Here is a 17607-nt window from a genome sequence, read left to right on the forward strand (position 1 = left end):
CTTATTCTGACCAATATGTAATATATTGGTCGCAGAACAACAGTAACTGTTCCATCATGCTAGTTTTAGATTCATGAATTTAAAAAGACATGATGATGATGCGACTTTCGCCACATGACACACCTTCAGAAGTCCCTTCAGAGATCTCCAAAAGGTATTTGAGTATTTCTGAGCCACCATGGTCTTCGGGAGCATCTACAAAAAAACATTACTATGTCAAGTGCCAGTATAACATTTACTGTATATTAAATTTTGATTTAATCTTAAGACATTTACATTATTCTACACTAATAAGGGCTTTTCTACCACTATCATTACCTCATTTACTATAATTTTTTAGATTACACTTGCAATTCATATAGGTAATTTTGGAAAATATGAGGAAGTATTATTTGCATAATAATTTGTAAAGAGAAGATGGTTACTACAATTGTCGGGACAAGCTGAAAAAAGTGCACATTTCTATAAGGGAAACTTCAGCAATTCAGTGTAGACTAGATAAAAGTACAGACAATGTGCAGTGAAACACCAGCTCCATGCAGCGTTTTCTTATGAATTTACAAATAAACATTTTACCATAACGCCTTTATATCTAGAAATATTACAGGCTATAAACAATGTCCTGCACGTCTCCATATACAGCTCTTTATTAAACTCCCAAACTGCCAGGAACAGGAGATGACTGCGGGTTTCTTATCTGTGAGCCTGATAAGCCTGGTGTCTGCCTGAATATGAATGAGATGCCATTTCATTCATTTCAGTGGACAGGTTTTCCAGTTACAGACATCTATTAAAATGCTACATCCGTCTTTATCGCTATAGCTGTTATATCTTGTGTACTAGAGTGGAGTGTTTCACAATTGCTTCATATTAAGACAATAACTCTCCTGAGTGCCTCCATATGCTGCTGATCATATGAATGCATTGAATCTGTGCACACAGAATAAGGCTATGTTCACACGCTGTAAGAGACCGGCCGTTCTGTGACCTGGCCGGGTCATGGAATGGCCAGTCTCTGCAAAGATCTTTCCGGCCGCAGTGTTCTGATGCAGGCGCACACAATGAAGCAAGCGGCCAGAGCCGTTCGCCTCATTGTGTGAGATGACAGGTCTTTCTACGCCCGCAATTCACTAAATTGCGTCCGCAGAAGACTGACATGTCAGTTCTTTGCGGCGCCGCATGGGATCCCAGCCGGAGCGTATATGATGTGTATATGCTCCGGCCGGGAACGCCCGTTGTAGCAGATGGCAATGGCCATACTTTTACGTATTGTGAACATAGCCTAAATATGCGGCATGATACATATACAATAATGGAGGCATGGATGCCAATACTCACCCCACTGAACAGTGAAGCCATGTGCAGTGATGGCACCCTTAACTACAGGTCGAGATGGGGGGCCCGGCCGGTCCGGACTTGTGGTGCAGACCAATATTTCACTTGGACTGCTACTTCCTTCAACATTGGAGGCAATAAGCTGTAGTATAGGCAGCAATAGGAATAAATGTTAGCTATGTGGGATGTTTACATGTACTTTACACAATGTAGTTTTTATGCTGTGTTTAGGTATTCATTTACACAGCATAAAATTCACAGCATCACATACAGCACATGTGAATACAGTATACCGTAATAGTCAACTGAAGAAACAATTACAGCTATAAATGTGTAATTTGAAAACATAGCAAGATTCCCCGACACATGGTATATCAAGATGCCCAAATACAAGGTATAGAAGACGTTTAGGTACAAGATATAGCAAAGTGCCCAGACACAAGATATGACAAGCATATGCAGGTTTACACAGATTTTCCAATGTTTTATTTATTTTTTTAATGAAATCCTTTTGTTTTTGCAATTATTAATAAAATGGCCCTATTGTGACTCTTATAACAGTTTTAGTCTTTCACCTACGGGACTGTATGGGTTGCATTTTTTGCACCATGATCTCTAGTCTTTATTAACACCATATTTATGTAGATCAGACGTTTTGATCACTATATATATATATATATATATATATATATGTAATAGGCGCTCTGCTTTTTGAGCCTGCCTGTGGGAGACTCAATGAGCAGATCGCCAATCGGACCGCACACAGGACGTTAACAGACCTCCGGTGGTACGACATAGCGATCGGGACCCCAACAGTCACACTGCAGCGGTCCCAATTGGTAAGTGACAGGGGACTGCCCCTGTCACTTAAACAAAGACCGCAGCCTTTAAGGGGTAAATGACAGGCTGCAGCCTGCCATTAACTGTGAGGGCCCAACTACTGATTGCAGCCGGCCCCCACCTGCTATGAAGTTTGCTCCGCTACGGAGCGCGCTTCATAACGCAGGATGTACAGGTACATCCTAGGTCGTCTAGGGGTTAAAGGGAATGTGTCATCATAAAATGACTTATTGTTTGACTTATTGTTATGCTATTATGGTACATATATTTTTTAAGAATTTTGGTGCCATTTTTTTTTTTATTTTCCATCTTTCTATCAATATTATAAAATAATCCTGAGATCTTGCAGTTTTCATTGCCACCACTATGGCTAAAACTAAGCTGAGGCTTCCTGTTGTGTCTGTTTTGATAACAGAAGGCTGCTGTAAAGTGATTTGTACAACATTACAGCAACATTTGACACCAGTATATAGATAGCATCAGTAACAAGACAATATCAGCTCCCTGTGGAATGACCTTTGCAAAGGTCACAGAGCACGCTAAACAATGTTTCAAATTCTTCTCAAGAGGACAGACCACGTATAATGTCATCTATGTCCATGAGTCTTGCTCTAAAAAATGTCACTAAATGCTGTTAACAGCAGCTTAGGCAAAATGGCAGCCCCATAATGTATAAAAAGAAGAGAAATAAAAAAAAAAAATCAGGTCAGAAAATAGATTAAATTAAAACAAGTTTTGGTATCTGACTCTAATCAGTAAAAGAATATTTAGGTGACACTTTTGCTTTAATACACTGTAAAAATGCCTTTATTTTGTTTTCTAAGTAGATATACCAAACAGTGCCATCTGCTGGTACTTTAGTAATTTAGGACTCTTCTAAAAGGACTTACCCTAAATTTGTATTGTGTGCTTCTCTGGAGATTATTCACAGTACATGTTAATTCTTCTCCAGTGTATGTAGGTTGAAATACACTGTCCTAAAAGGAAAACAAGATACATGAGGTCAGAAGTTTTGTTAAAACAAATATATATTTCTTAACACATGATAAAAGTTATAATAAGAAATCTGTATTCGTATAATATTGTACCATAAACTTTAAAGCATAACTGTCATTTATAATGTCATTTTTCAGAAGTCAATAAGAATCAATAGTGCAAGCAATTTTAAGAAAAGTAAAAAGGTTTTACTAAGCAAAAGAGTTTCCTTCTGTACTCAAAAAGCTGTTTTTCTACCTCTCCTCTCACTTCAGAAGAAGCAAGATTTCTCTGTCCACTATGTTCTGTGGAGAGGGGAGGGGTTGAGGAAAATGAGTAAGCACGAAGAGGAGACAAGGCAGCACTGTACAAAACAACATCCAGCAATTTAATGTCACCAAGCTCCGAAATAAGCACTGACCTTTCTGACCTGTAAATCCAGTGTTTTATGTGTCTATGTGCCAGTCTCTTCTCCCTGCTCACTTATCCCTCTCTACTGCTCCCCATCTATAGGTTATAATAGACTCTGCAAACCTGTCTTAACTTTGCTCCTCTGTAATAAAGACGGCTTTGCCTGATAATGAGCAGATAAGTGGGGAGGGGGGGGGGGAGGCTGCAAAACAGAATTTTGGGCACAGAAAGAGTGTTTTTGCCTAATAAAACATATTATACAGTTTCTTAAAATTCCTTGTTCTATAGATTTCTGCAATAAAAATTTTAAACAACAGCTACACTTTAACAGCTGACCAAAAGTGACAAATTCGCCTGCAAGAAACAATGGACAGAAATGGCTGACAATTAATAAAAAACAGACTGGATCATATGCCTTCTCAATGGACAGCTTAATGGGGTTATTGGAGGAAGGTAGGGGGGCGGGGGCAGCTATATTACTGGCTAAAATGACTTCCCTGTGACCTAAACAGTAGTAGCAGTGTAGGTAAAGTGTTGCTACCTCGGCAAAATTCATTGTTATACGTGAACAGCGTATTTTACTCCAGTCTCATCACATCCGCGGAAGTGTAATAGAAGACAATGATCAGCCGGCATGCACAATGTTGGCTGATCGTTGTCTTTCAACATGTTGTAAAGTCAAAGATCACGATAGCAGCAATATGCTTTCATTGCTCCATATATATAATAGGAGCAGTCGCTATGTTCTATGGGCTGCCCAGAAGATATGGGCTGTCTCCCGTCACGTCCCTGCGAACCCCCTGGCTCTTACCCATTCACTGCCAGCATGTGTAAATAGCGCCGGCAGCAATCAGTGAATGAGGAGCAAGTGAGCACTGATATGACAGGTCGGCGCTCGCTTGCTCCTCTAAATCGCCCTGTGAAATAGGGGCTTAAGTAAGGGAGGGTAGGTGTCAGAAAGCTGTTAGGAGGCATCTGGTTATGGTGATTATGTCATCCTGTAGTTCACAGAAAGGCAGTAACACAGGACAGGTGGATGGTCACACGACCCAACTGCAGTAAAGAAAAAAAAAAAAAAAAAAAATTCTAAACTTTTTGGAATCCATACTTTGATCTACACTTTCATAGAAAACACAGTTTACAACAAGTGGGAAAGAAGAGAAGATTTACATAGACACCCCCATGCTGATTTATCACAACCTGGCTTTGCTTAAAGGGGTTGTCCAGCACTACAAAAACATGGCCACTTTTCCCCCTACTGTTGTCTCCAGTTCAGGTGCGGTTTGCAATTAAGTTCCATTTATTTTAATGGAACAGAGTTTCAAAACCCCACCCAAACTGGAGACAACAGTAGAGGGAAAGTGGCCCTGTTTTTGTAGCGCTGGATAACCCCTTTAACTGACCGGTATCTGCCTACTTGTGCACAAGGAGAAATCTGTAAATGAAGCAGAGCTGGTCAGAGAGAAGCTGGCAGTGAGCTGCTCCTGTGCCTCATCACCCTGTTGTGGACTTCTTCATAAATTGTATTTGCAAGGTTTCAAAGAACAACACAGGTGATTGTAAAAAGAGAGACTGGCAAAGGTTCCTGGTAAAGGGGTACTTCAGTAAAAATCTGTCAAATTAACTAGTTTTAGAAAGTTATATAGATTTGTAATTTACTTTTATTTAAAAATCCTCAGTCTTCCCATACGTATCAGCTGCTGTATGTCCTGCAGAAAGTGGAGTATTCTTTTCAGTCTGACACCGTGCTCTCTGCTGCCACCTCTGTCTAAGACAGGAACTGTCCAGAGCAGCAGTAACTGCCCATAGAAAACCTCTCCTTCTCTGGCCAGTTCCTGTCCTGGACAGAGACGGCAGCAGAGAGTCAGACTGAAAAGAAAACAAGACTTCCTGCAGGATATACTGCAGCTGATAACTACGGGTACACTAGAGATTTTTAAATAGAAGTAAATTACCAATCTATACAACTTTCTGTAACCAGTTGATCTGAAAGAAAAAGATTTACGCTGGAATACCCCTTTAACAGTGGTTTGAACTATGTAAGTTACCTGATAGCTAGAGGACAAACAAAGTACTAGTATGCTGCTTATCTCTTACATTTATTCAAGAGTGTATATATTTTCCCTGTTTAGAGAACAGTTGCCCAATTTGTTCATTTTACAGATACTAATGACATGTAATTAATTTGTTCTCAATCCGAGAACAATTGTAGCCATGAATATTGAAAAAAAAGAAATATATCTTTCTGGTTTGCCCATGGTAAATTCAATGCAGATTTTTGTCATTTAGTAAAGCTGAGGAAAATCTGCATGGAATTTTTTAACTGCACGTGAATTGGATATGAAATACTCCAATACCTGGCACTGGATAAAGAATGTTAGCAGAATTTACAATGTGAACTTAGCCTAATGCTGTATACTACAGGTATACTTGCTCAGTATACACCTATAAGACTGAAGTAGAACTTTAAGTGATTCTATGTACTTTTCCTGCCCTACTTGTCATATATTACCATTTTCATTCTATAATATGCCCAGGGGCGGATTAACTTTACCATAGGCCCCAGGCTGTTCACCAAGCCTGGGCCCCCTCAGCCCACTGTAACTATGGCAGCACTAGCCTGGCGTTCATAGTACAGGACAGATAATGTCATGATGTCCTGATTTGTGAAAAATTGCCATAAAAAAAAAAAAAACAGTGATTTTTTGCAAAACATGGCGGAAGTGTAGCCAGGAGACAGTACACCACTGAAAGTATAAGTCTTTTTGGGTGGTCATGGGCCCCTCAGGAGCTCAGGGCCCCGGGCTGCCGCCCAAAACGCCCCTATTATATTCAGCTACTGAATATGCCATATAAATGACTACTGTTAAAAACAAAATGAGCTTATATACCTTATCTGCTATACTTTTGTCTCTATGTTTTATACTGGTAAATGATTAACTTCTTCATCTGCTTTATCATAAGGAAGTTTCTTCCGCTCATGTCTCATACATTTGATAGATTTTTCCAGTACACTAAACTGTCTACATTCACAGACTGTTTGGCTTATAGAAGAAAATCAGATGCACAGCAGGTATAGATACTGATCTATCTATAGAGCGACCAGCCTATAACACAGAAAGGACTTACGTAATAACCAGATGTGAGGAAACTTTGGCAGCTCAAAGGACATGAGCATATCATACCTCCCAACTTTTGCAAAGAGCAAAGAGGGACATGTGCGCCGTGGTCCCCATAGCCACGCCCCCATAGCGACCCTCCATAGCCACGCCCCCATTGCAACCCTCCATAGCCACGCCCCCATAGCAACCCTCCATAGCCACTCCCCCATAGCAACCCTCCATAGCCACCCCCCTACAGTCACCACATGCTGCTGACTGAATAGTGCTATATAGTATCCAATCCCCCCAAAAATGCCCTATATAGTATCCAGTCCCCCATTATAGTGCCCCAGATAGTATCCAATCCCCCACATAGTGCCCCACATAGTAGCCAATGCCCCCATATAGTGCCCCACATAGTAGCCAATCCCCATATAGTAGCCCACATAGTAGCCAATCCCCCATATAGTGCCCCACATAGTAGCCAATCCCCATATAGTGCCCCACATAGTAGTCAATGCCCATATAGTGCCCCACATAGAAGCCAATGCCCCATATAGAGCCCCACATAGTAGCCAATGCCCCCATATGGAGCCCCACATAGTAGCCTATGCCCCCATATAGTGCCCCACATAGTAGCCTATGCCCCCATATAGTGCCCCACATAGTAGCCAATGCCCCCCTTATAGTGACCCACATAGTAGCCAATGCCCCCATATAGTGCCCCACATAGTAACCAATGCCCCCATATAGTGCCCCACATAGTAGCCAATCCCCCATAGAGTGCCCCACATAGTAGCCAATCCCCCATAGTGCCCCACATAGTAGCCAATCCCCCATAGAGTGCCCACATAGTAGCCAATCCCCATATATGCCCCACATAGTAGCCAATCCCCCATAAATCGCCCCACAGAGTAGCCAATCCCCCCATTTGTGTGGCCCCAGCAAAAAAAACAATAAACCAGTGACTCACCTGTCCGCCGGTCCCAGCAGCTCCTCTCCCGGCAGAGCGCGCACTGCCATCATCCTCCGGGGCGGGCAGCGGGGTATACAGACACTGACTGTGCCGGAAGTAATTCATGACAGAGGCTGCAGGTCACTTCCGGCACAGTTAGTGTCTGTATACCCCACTGCCCGCCCCGGAGGATGACGGGAGTGCGCGCTCTGCCGGGAGAGGAGCTGCTGGGACCGGCGGACAGGTGAGTTACTGGTTTATTGTTTTTTCCGCTGGGGCCACATATAATGCGGGACACTGGGGGCTGTTCCTGGACCGCGGGACAGCACCCCGAAAACGGGACTGTCCCGCGGAATCCAGGACGGTTGGGAGGTATGGTATATGAAAATCATAATTAACGCTTTAAACACAGTAGACACACTTTTAGACTAGGTTCACACACTGAAAAATAAAAGCTAAATAAAAGCATCATTTTAAGGAAAACGTACTTAATCTGCTGCCAGTTTTATGCTGCTGTGTCCCGATACCTGTATCAAAGTTACTAAAAGTATGTTATGAATGGGGGTAAAGAATTTATTTCTAAGTATTTAGACGTGTCTGGGTATAGTGGGTTAAACTTGTATACACTTTTGTCACTTCACTAATGTGGCCTATACTAAGGTATTATGGATGAGCAGGGGTTAATACTGCTTTTTTTAATAATTACTAGTGGGTCACATATCTATGTATGTATGGAACCTTTCACACATGACCAATTCTCAAGACATCTTTGGTAGAAATGTGTTCTGAGGGAGAAGACTCCCAGGTTTAACAGTTTTTTTTTTCCCCACATTAGTACCAATAACTACAAACAGTCCAACTCTCCTTCCTCAGAGGGCTGGTTCATTCCATTCTAGTCAGTCTGGCCCTGGCTTGAGAAGTGTGGCTGAGTAGACTTTAGTTCCTAAACCTAGGGAGGAAGGTGTATGCCTAGCTAGGCCCTATTCATAAGTCTAATACATGGACTGGACCTTGGAACTCCCAGCATCACTCATAATAATGCTGTGAGCTCCGAAAGAGTTAAATCTTTTAGCTACTGTACTGAAACAGCTATGTTAGTTCAGCATGGAGAATGAACAGTTTCGGCGTTCACAGCATCAAAATAAATGATGATGCCCGGACTTCCGAGGTCCCATCTGTAGTATACAGTCCAAGCACGGACCATATATAACGGACAAGTGAATCTGGGTGTGTTTACACAAACTTTGCAATACAATTACTGAAGCCAAAGCAAGGAACAGACAATAAATAGAGAACAGGTCATAAAGGACTAAGAATTTGCCTCTTTTTAAATCCATTCCTGGCTTTGCTTTCACCATTTGCAGCCAAAAATCTGTACATTTAAGTTGAGATAAATTTTTTGTATACAAAGGTTTCAGCCAGATGTATGACAAGGTTATCTATATACCCTTGCACTTCAGTCTTACTTATATAACTAGATGAACCACTATTACAAAACAAAAAATAAATGACCATTGGGAGGATATTTGCTTTACAATGACTGTGCAGTCTTGAAGTGAAATCAAGTGGGGCAATTCCATTTTCCCTAACAGGGCCTGACATCTATTGCCAGCACCAGACCTTTATAAATCATTCATTTCTTCAATGTGAATACCACAATAAACAAGGCAAGCACTCAACGTACGGTATCCTCCTGAATCTCCAGCGTGTATGAAATCACCTCTTCTGGAAAGCAGCCCTCCGGCCTCGTCCAGTGGAGACTTATCCACGTAATTCCAGCTCTAATAAGCTTGGGTGCTGCGGGTGTAGGAGGGATATTGCCTAATGTGTAGTAAACAACCTCCTGGCTGTACTCACTATGAATAGACAAGAGACACATGAATGAGATGGTTGCTTACTATGCAATCCTTAGAGAAATCAACAGTTTATTTGAGTATGGTGGTGTACTCAGCACTGCAAGTGGGGGGACAGCAAGAAATCAGCCATGAGAAGACGCCTTCTGACAAGTCAGCCAATGTTTTATATCATTCACACGTTTACAGATCGCCTTTTCCTCTCTAAATAATACTAATGTTACTTATTTGCTTATTTCCAAATACTGTCATTAAGATATTTCTGCAATAGTGCAGCGCAAACCAACTGTAAGTAGGTGGTAAACTTAACTCTCTAATAACCAGGCCAGCTTTGGTCTTGAGGACATGAATATTTTTTTAAATCTTGCCTTTTTGCTTTTCTGTGATAATTTTTTTTTACTGTCCTGATCGCACTGGAACATACCTTACAATCCATATCTATCAGCTACTGCCATTTTCAGCTACATTTTTATTTTTGGAAGGGCATTATGTTCATTTAGAGAGTATAGTCTTGTTATGGGGCTCCCTGGTGTTCTTATTATTATCTTTCAGAAATACTACCTAATGAGAGGAGAATCCACTGTTCAGGTTGCAACTGGCCTGTGTACTAGACAGGAATCATTCCCCTGTCTGTGATCGGGCAATGGGACTTAGCTACTGAGCATGCGTGATCACCAACAGTGGGCACACTAGGTGGTCATTTGAAAAAGACTCAAAGGGAAGGACTAAATAATAAATTACAGCAGAAAAGTTTATTTTGTACCCCATCCCTTTCCCATGTACTGACTGCTTCGTCACCTGAATAATCACTTATCTGCTCTCTGCCCAAACTCCCACCCCCCTCTCCTTCACACATCTCATCCCCTCATCCCCTGCCTTATCACTTAGGATGCAGTTACACGTTCCGGAACACGGGCGTGGAATGCATGTATCTGTATGCATATGAGCCGCAATAACAGCACGGCGCATATACATACAGTTTCCCCGCTCCTAGCATCTTATCACAGATGCTTTCTGGAAGGTGGTGAGAAGTCCGTTACATGCATTCCATGGACGGAACACGGATCATGTGAATGCAGCCTTATCCGTCCTCCGTTTCAGCTCCCCTCCTCCCCCATCTCTTTCTCACACACTCACTCCTTGATCTCCTGCATGCGCACTTATCAGCTGTACTTTGTGTTTTTCTATATGGCTCTGTCCATCCTGTTCCCTGTACTGCCCCCTTCCACCTCCTTCTCTCACTCTGAGCACAGTGAGTCATGAAACGGACATTGGAAGTGCTTGAGTGCATGTGAAGCACCAATCACTACCAATGTTTATGAAGCACTGCATGATGGGAAATGTACTTTCCGGGCTGGCACCATCTTGGATATAGATCGTGTTTAGAAAAATCTGTAACTTGGGAAAAGTAGTAGCTAGAAAGGCGGGAGATGGCTCAAAACACTCAGAGGGACTTGGTGAGTAAGACCAGCTTGTTTTGGAAGCATTTAATTTTTTAGCTCTTGGGAGGAAAACCCTTTTAATTTAAAACACAGAAAAAGACTTCAGCCTTCCTGAAGTCTAAACATGACTTATGATCACTCATCACTGTCCCTTAATTAATATCCCATGACCTAAGTTTTGTATTTTTTCTAGCAGCAAAACAGTGTCAGGAAGACCTTTTACTTGCCAATTATTTTTAATCCTCCAGCCAGTCATGCAAGGAGGCAGACTTTACATAACTCCTAAAATTCACTCAATTACTGGCACTATTAAAATCCTATTTACTGCAACTTTAATTGGTTCTATTAGTTTTAAGCTATTTATATGTTCAACCAAAATTGTTATAAAAAAAATATATATAAAAGTTTCTCTTTTAATGATAATTGTCATTTCCTAAGAACCAAAACGCTCCCTAGGTAAGCTACTGCTACAGGAAATATTGCTAATTTAACGATCGTGAAAATGTGCTTGGAGTCAGGCAGTAGCTATTGAAGGCCCACAGTCCTCAACTCCAACAGTTATGTCTTTGTGAACCCATCCTTATAGTGCAGACACTGTGAACATTGGGCACATTTTTTTTATATATTTATATAAATTGTCATCATTTGTAAAAACATCTGCTTATGACTTATTTGCCCATTTATGTTACAGTATCACAGCATAGAACAGCATAGAACTGCAGTCTTATTTTTTTTTTTAAATGGGCACTGTCACTTTAAAACATTTTTGACTTGTAATGGAGACCTGTTGGCACCATTTTCGGGAACTTTGAGGTTTATCACATACTTAATTAAGGCTTTTTGGTGAACTGGGGGCGGGGCTACATAACCATCCAGCCTGCCTTTTCTACTGAACATTGGGCAGGCTCTCTGCAGTGATGGCACTCTGGTGCCTAAAACTACAGAACAGTAGATCAATATTGATTAGGAGGAGTAGGCCAGCTGGGGCAGATCAGTGAAATTAGGGTGATAGTTCCACCCACAGTGCACTGATTAAACTAATTTACATATCTAATAAACAACAAAGTTCCTGAAAACACACCGAGGGTGAAGGCAAGAAACTTACCTTTATCCTCAGCGGCCCATACGCTAAAGGGACATATCAGAGGGTTAGATGCCTTTAAGTATTTAATTTACAAAGTTATATATTGTCACTTTATCACAACAGATATTAAACCTCTCTCTCTATATAGTTGAGTACACTGTGGGCACACAATCTACAAGTGGCTCAATAGGAGAATAAGTTTAAATATACAATATTGTAAAGTAACCTCATTGATACACTTACCTTTTCCCGATATCATTGCATGCTGCTACTCTAAATGTATATGCCATTGCTGGACAGAGTTTTGTCAGCTTACAGTGCCTTTGGTTCCCCATGTAACACTCTCTGAAAACACTATTTCGCTTTCCCTGAGGAAAAAGAAAAACATTTCCTATTCATTGCTCTCATTACATTGATATTTGAGCACTGCTTTGTTTAATGGGAACCAATTTCTATTTTTCATAACACTCTCAGAATTCCACTGCCCAAGGCCTGGTTAAGAGTTTTTATTAAACCCATAAAGGAGGCACAGAAAGATAGATAGAGATCGGTCATTCAAATAAATTTTTCAGTGAAGAAATTAACAAATATAAAATGTTCCAAACAAAGTTTTTTTGGAGTAGAGAGGCGCTGTTGACAGGAGGAAGGAAATTTCTGTGCCTGCTTGGTAAATATTTTCCTATAAATTTTTGAACATCTGTGAATGTGTGAAAACTAGTAAACTCCTCCAAGAACCAATGCTTCCTGAGCGCACATAAGTCTACCATACAAAAGAAAAAAAAAAAGAGCTCTTATTGATCACTCTCTTTTGGCCTGGTTTACTATCATGTTTGATTTATTCGCTGGTTGGGCATGCAAGTCTGCGTTTACAACCTGTTTCTGTCTAATGGGCTTAACAGATAAAACGTTTTGGCCAGCTATAGATGTTTTCCGCAACACAGAAAGCTGCTCATATTTTTATTAGTTGCCCACAAACCTGAGCAATTAAACAAAAAAAAAGTAAGGCTCTGTTATGAGAATTAAAGTGATACTGTCACCCCCCTTACACATGCTTCATTTTATTGGTGGACAGTGTCAAATAGGCAGGGCTTCATGGCAGTATGACCCCATCTCTCTGCTGAGAAGGGAGTGGCCCAACTGTCATGAAGCTCCGCCTAGGTGTCCACCAATGAAATTAAGGAAGTACAAGTATATATCAAATTGAACACTGTGCATAACTTATCAAGGAAGTGGTGGCTTTCAGTCCCACCCTCCATGTCCAGCTTTCAGTCCCACCCTCCATGTCCAGCTTTCTTCCCACCAATTGGGCTTCATTGGCAGCATTAAAGTAGGGGTGGGAGAAGAGTGCAGAGAGTGTGACTAGAAGCTGCTGTGTGCCCCTCATTCATAATATAGGATACCAGTTGTACACTGTTCAATTATTAGCTCTATGTGGCATTGTGTTAAGCAGAGAGGCAAGTTTCTCTTCACTTGTCAGGTCCTGGGGCCTCATAAATCTGCCCAATTTCTTGAGCCCTTAAAATGGAAAATAAACTTCTTGCCACCAAAAGATGAGGGAAAAGGAGTCTGGTAGATTTTGAACCTGTGTTAATAATAATAATAATAATACCAACAACAACAAGGCTGGGTTCCAGGGCAATCTGGGCAACCGCCCGGGGCCCAAGGCCCAGGGCTCCAGGGGGTCCAGGGAGATTGCCCCCATTAAAATCACGCTGCTGCCGCCCGCCGGGCTGCCGAGGTCCCTCCTTGCAGCCGAGACCCAACTCATCCCCCCCCCCCCCGGTCCTCCGCAGCGGCCGCCACCATTTTTTCCTTTTTGGGTGCAATGAGGCTGCGTACGGCCTCAGCGCACCGCTACTGGAAGATGCGCCACCCCGGCCCGCCCACCTGTCCATCACTGCCGGCACCACGCTCTCCCCCTGGGTTCTATCTGCCGTGCTGGACCAACGCAGCTGACAGTCGCTCCCTGAACAGCATAGGAGCCGGATGGGCTGACAGCAAATGTGGTAAGCAGGGGAAGGGGGACATGTGTGTGGAAAACAGGGGTGGGGGACATGTGTGTGGAAAACAGGGGTGGGGAAAATGTGTGTAAAAAACAGGGGTGGGGAACATGTGGAAAACAGGGGGACCTGTGGAAAACGGGGAGGGGGACGTGTGTGGAAGACAGGGGGAAGGGGGACATGTGTGTGGAAGACAGGGGGAAGTGGAACATGTGTGGAAGACAGGGGAAAGGGGACATGTGTGTGGACAAAGGGGGGAAGGGGATATGTGGAAAATGCCTCAGGGAGGGGAAATGTGGAATGTATATATCTCGAGGGGATGCTACAGAGGGGGCTATATATATGGAGGGGATGCTTGCAGAGGGGGCTATATATATGGAGGGGATCTTACAGAGGGGGGCTACATATATATATGGAGGGCAAAAAATAGAGGGTGTAGACGGCACTGTGCGGCAATAGCTCCGGTGGGTGCACAGCCCTATAGGAGTTACACTCCTGCTGAATTCCAACAACGTAGTGATGAGGCGGCACTCAAGATATAGTGAATAAAGCAAGTGAATTTATTCACCCATTATGGGCAATACAACGTTTCAGTTTCTCAATGAAACCTTTTTCAAGCAACACATGTGTTGCTTGAAAAAGGTTTCATTGAGAAACTGAAACGTTGTTTTGCACATAATGGGTGAATAAATTCACTTGCTTTATTCACTATATCTTGAGTGCCGCCTCATCGCTACATTGTTTATATATATGGAGGGGATGCTACAGAAGGGGCTATATATATGGAGAGGATGCTATACCGAGGGGCTTATATGAGGCACAGAGGGAGCACGGTTACTGTGTGAGGCAGATGGGGACTTTGTATAGAGATGAGGATGATGCTGGAGTGAGGAGTCTAAAATGTCTGTCTGACAGATCCTGTGGGGACGAGTCATGGCTGGGAAGGGCCTTCATGATGGGCTGAGCCAGATGGAGAGGGAGAGTAAAAATGAACAACTTTTATTTAGCAAAACGTAACTCATGGAGAGAAGCCGCCTCCTGTAAGTCCTTGTCATTATCAGCTGAAGTGTCCCATAGACAGCAGCAGCCTCCTGTATGTGGGAGCAGGGAAGGCAGGGCTGGGTCTTAGCTCCTTCTCTATGACACCTCAGCTGTTAACAAAAATAATTAAAATACTATAAATACTATAAAGTTATAATGCTGAGGCTGTGTGTTTATTACAACGTGGCTCCTCTTACTTCAATAGAACTGAGCTGAAATATCAGCTGGTAACAAAAATTATAATATTAAACAGTCACAAAAAGCTGACCTAGATGCTGTGTAAGTTTTTTTGTGTAATAATTTATATGCTAAATGGCCAGCATTTATTGTTTACCTAGCCTGAGGACTTATATATTATATAGCCCCCCTCAGCCAGGTTAGTTGGGGTGTGGTTAATAGGGTGGGGACAGGGCTAGAGGAAGCGTGGTTAGCAAGGGGCCCACAATTTCTCAACTGCCCAGGGCCCATGGTATCCTTAATCCGCCCCTGCTGGGTTCACACTGCGTTTTTCCTATCCATTTTATGAAAAAAACGGATGCAATTGTATGCCATCCGTTTGGATCTGTTTTTCCATTGACTTCTATTATAAAAAATAAAAAAACGGATAGAAAACGGATGTTTTTTTTTAACGTACACAAAAATAGGGTTGATCAAGTTTTCCTGTCCGTTAAAAGTAACCAAATAAAAACGGATACGTTAAACGGATAGGAAAAACGTAGTGTGAACCCAGCCTAATAATAATAATGATAAGTTGTAGCAGAAGTAAATATAAATATCTGGCAAAGTTGCCCGTCAGCTAAAGTTAGCCATGCACGGGGAAACGTCTCATCCACAGGACCAGTCAGTGAAACACTAGCTAGTCCATATACTATACGATCCATTCTCCCATAATGACATAATATTACTGCATAGATATTAATACATTGCAGCTATAGCTGGCATTAGATGACAATACTGATATTGTGACGATTTTAATGGGATTCAGTAACAATCTTGTATTGTTGAGAAAAGCTTTCCTCCAGATCTGCAACCGATAACATTCATGCGTTACTCATTTGGCATGTTAGTGAGTAAGCTGGGGATGACGGCTATCCATTATTTACATTATTATATTATGTCTAGCTCCAGTTTAAGGGAAAGACTTCACCAGATGGGATCAGTTTTAAAATATGTTCCTACAATGGGAAAATGATGGCCGTCTTTCTGGATGGTTGTCATTTTAGTGACAAAAGACGGCCATCTGTTGACAATGACGGTCACAAATGATGATTATGTAAGGGGCCGTCATTTTCCCGTTGTGGGAGCATTGCCTTACCCAGTTTTCATCTTAGGGCAGGGCTTTGCCTTCATATATCTGCAAGGCAAAGCCTTGCCTAAAAAAATAAAAAAAATACCCTTAAAAATAAGCTAAATGCATACATATTAATTGACTAATTTTTTCTGCCCATTATTAAAATTGCTACTTTAAAATGGGAGCAGAAAATGAAAATTATTTGTAATAGCCCAGCAAGTCCACCAAGGAAATTTAAATTGAGAAAACTTTCAAGGAGCTTTCAAAGATTCTTGAAGATTAGTCTGTGTCAGCTATGGGACTGGAAGGGGCACAAGGAGAAACATGGAAGGAATTCCTTAGAACTCCTCTGTTCTCTTACTGGAAAATGCAAAAATGTCCTTATGTATTCTTACCTCATCCCATTGTAAAAGGTAACTGGTGATTTTTGAACCGTTATCAACCGGTGCCTGAAACGAGAACAGAATACGCTAGAAATACAACACAACATGTGGCATATAACACAATCATAAATCATGACATACAGTATTTTTTACTGTGCAGAAAGCTGAAGGATATGTAGAAGGATGATGCTTACCTTCCATTGTAGTGTGAGTGAATTTTTGGTTCTGTGAGACAGTTTAGGTGGGAAGGGACATTCTGGTGCACAGCTGTGAGTGGTGAATGTGATGGGTTCTGAACAAGATCCCTTTACGGATTTATTTGTTGTATAGACCCTACAAAAAAAAAATGCAAATTACATATTGTGACATAGGTGCCCATCAGCAGGTATACAGGCTCCCTTTATACACTGCAGACAGAACAATTCATTATTCAATAGAATAGATAAAAATTGTCAAGCATGTCATAAGAAAAGTATATGTATAAGATGACATAACATTGCACTAAAGCCACATTCACATGCCTGTAACTTTGGAGACCCTTTCCCCGCACGGCAATATGTAAAAAAAAAACAAAAAAAAACCTCTCCCTAGAATACACATTTTTTATTTTTCCTGTATAAGAAAAGGTAATATGCTGCCCTTATCTATACAGATGTATATAGTAAGAAACATGTACCACTAAGTAATTTTTTTTTTATTTAACAATGTGAGACTACAATGGCTAACGTGTCACTGTATGGACATACAGTCGTAAATGTTGATTTAAAGAGTCTTGTGTCAGATGGCTACATTGGAGAATACTACTAACATGCCTCTGCAGAAAGCAAAAAGCAGCAAGTGCAAACAAAGTCTTGGGTCTCTTCTCAAGCTAGTAACTGTGGTCACCTTTGTTCTCG

The 17607-nt window shown here is 41.7% G+C and overlaps 1 protein-coding gene across 1 annotated transcript in view; it reads right to left on the minus strand.

Moving 5' to 3' along the window:
• FNDC3B (fibronectin type III domain containing 3B) overlaps positions 1-17607 on the minus strand; it is a 247626-nt gene that overhangs the window by 65293 nt on the left and 164726 nt on the right. The window contains exons 10-16 of the mRNA XM_069975184.1: positions 16906-17044; positions 16724-16777; positions 12240-12364; positions 9302-9473; positions 3066-3152; positions 1339-1477; positions 124-195 (exon numbers count right to left, since the gene is read on the minus strand). Coding sequence (XP_069831285.1) covers positions 124-195; positions 1339-1477; positions 3066-3152; positions 9302-9473; positions 12240-12364; positions 16724-16777; positions 16906-17044 — 788 coding nt within the window. The remainder of the gene's footprint in view (positions 1-123; positions 196-1338; positions 1478-3065; positions 3153-9301; positions 9474-12239; positions 12365-16723; positions 16778-16905; positions 17045-17607) is intronic.

The sequence above is a fragment of the Dendropsophus ebraccatus genome, chromosome 6 (assembly GCF_027789765.1).
Source record: "Dendropsophus ebraccatus isolate aDenEbr1 chromosome 6, aDenEbr1.pat, whole genome shotgun sequence".
Classification (NCBI taxonomy): Eukaryota; Metazoa; Chordata; class Amphibia; order Anura; family Hylidae; genus Dendropsophus; species Dendropsophus ebraccatus.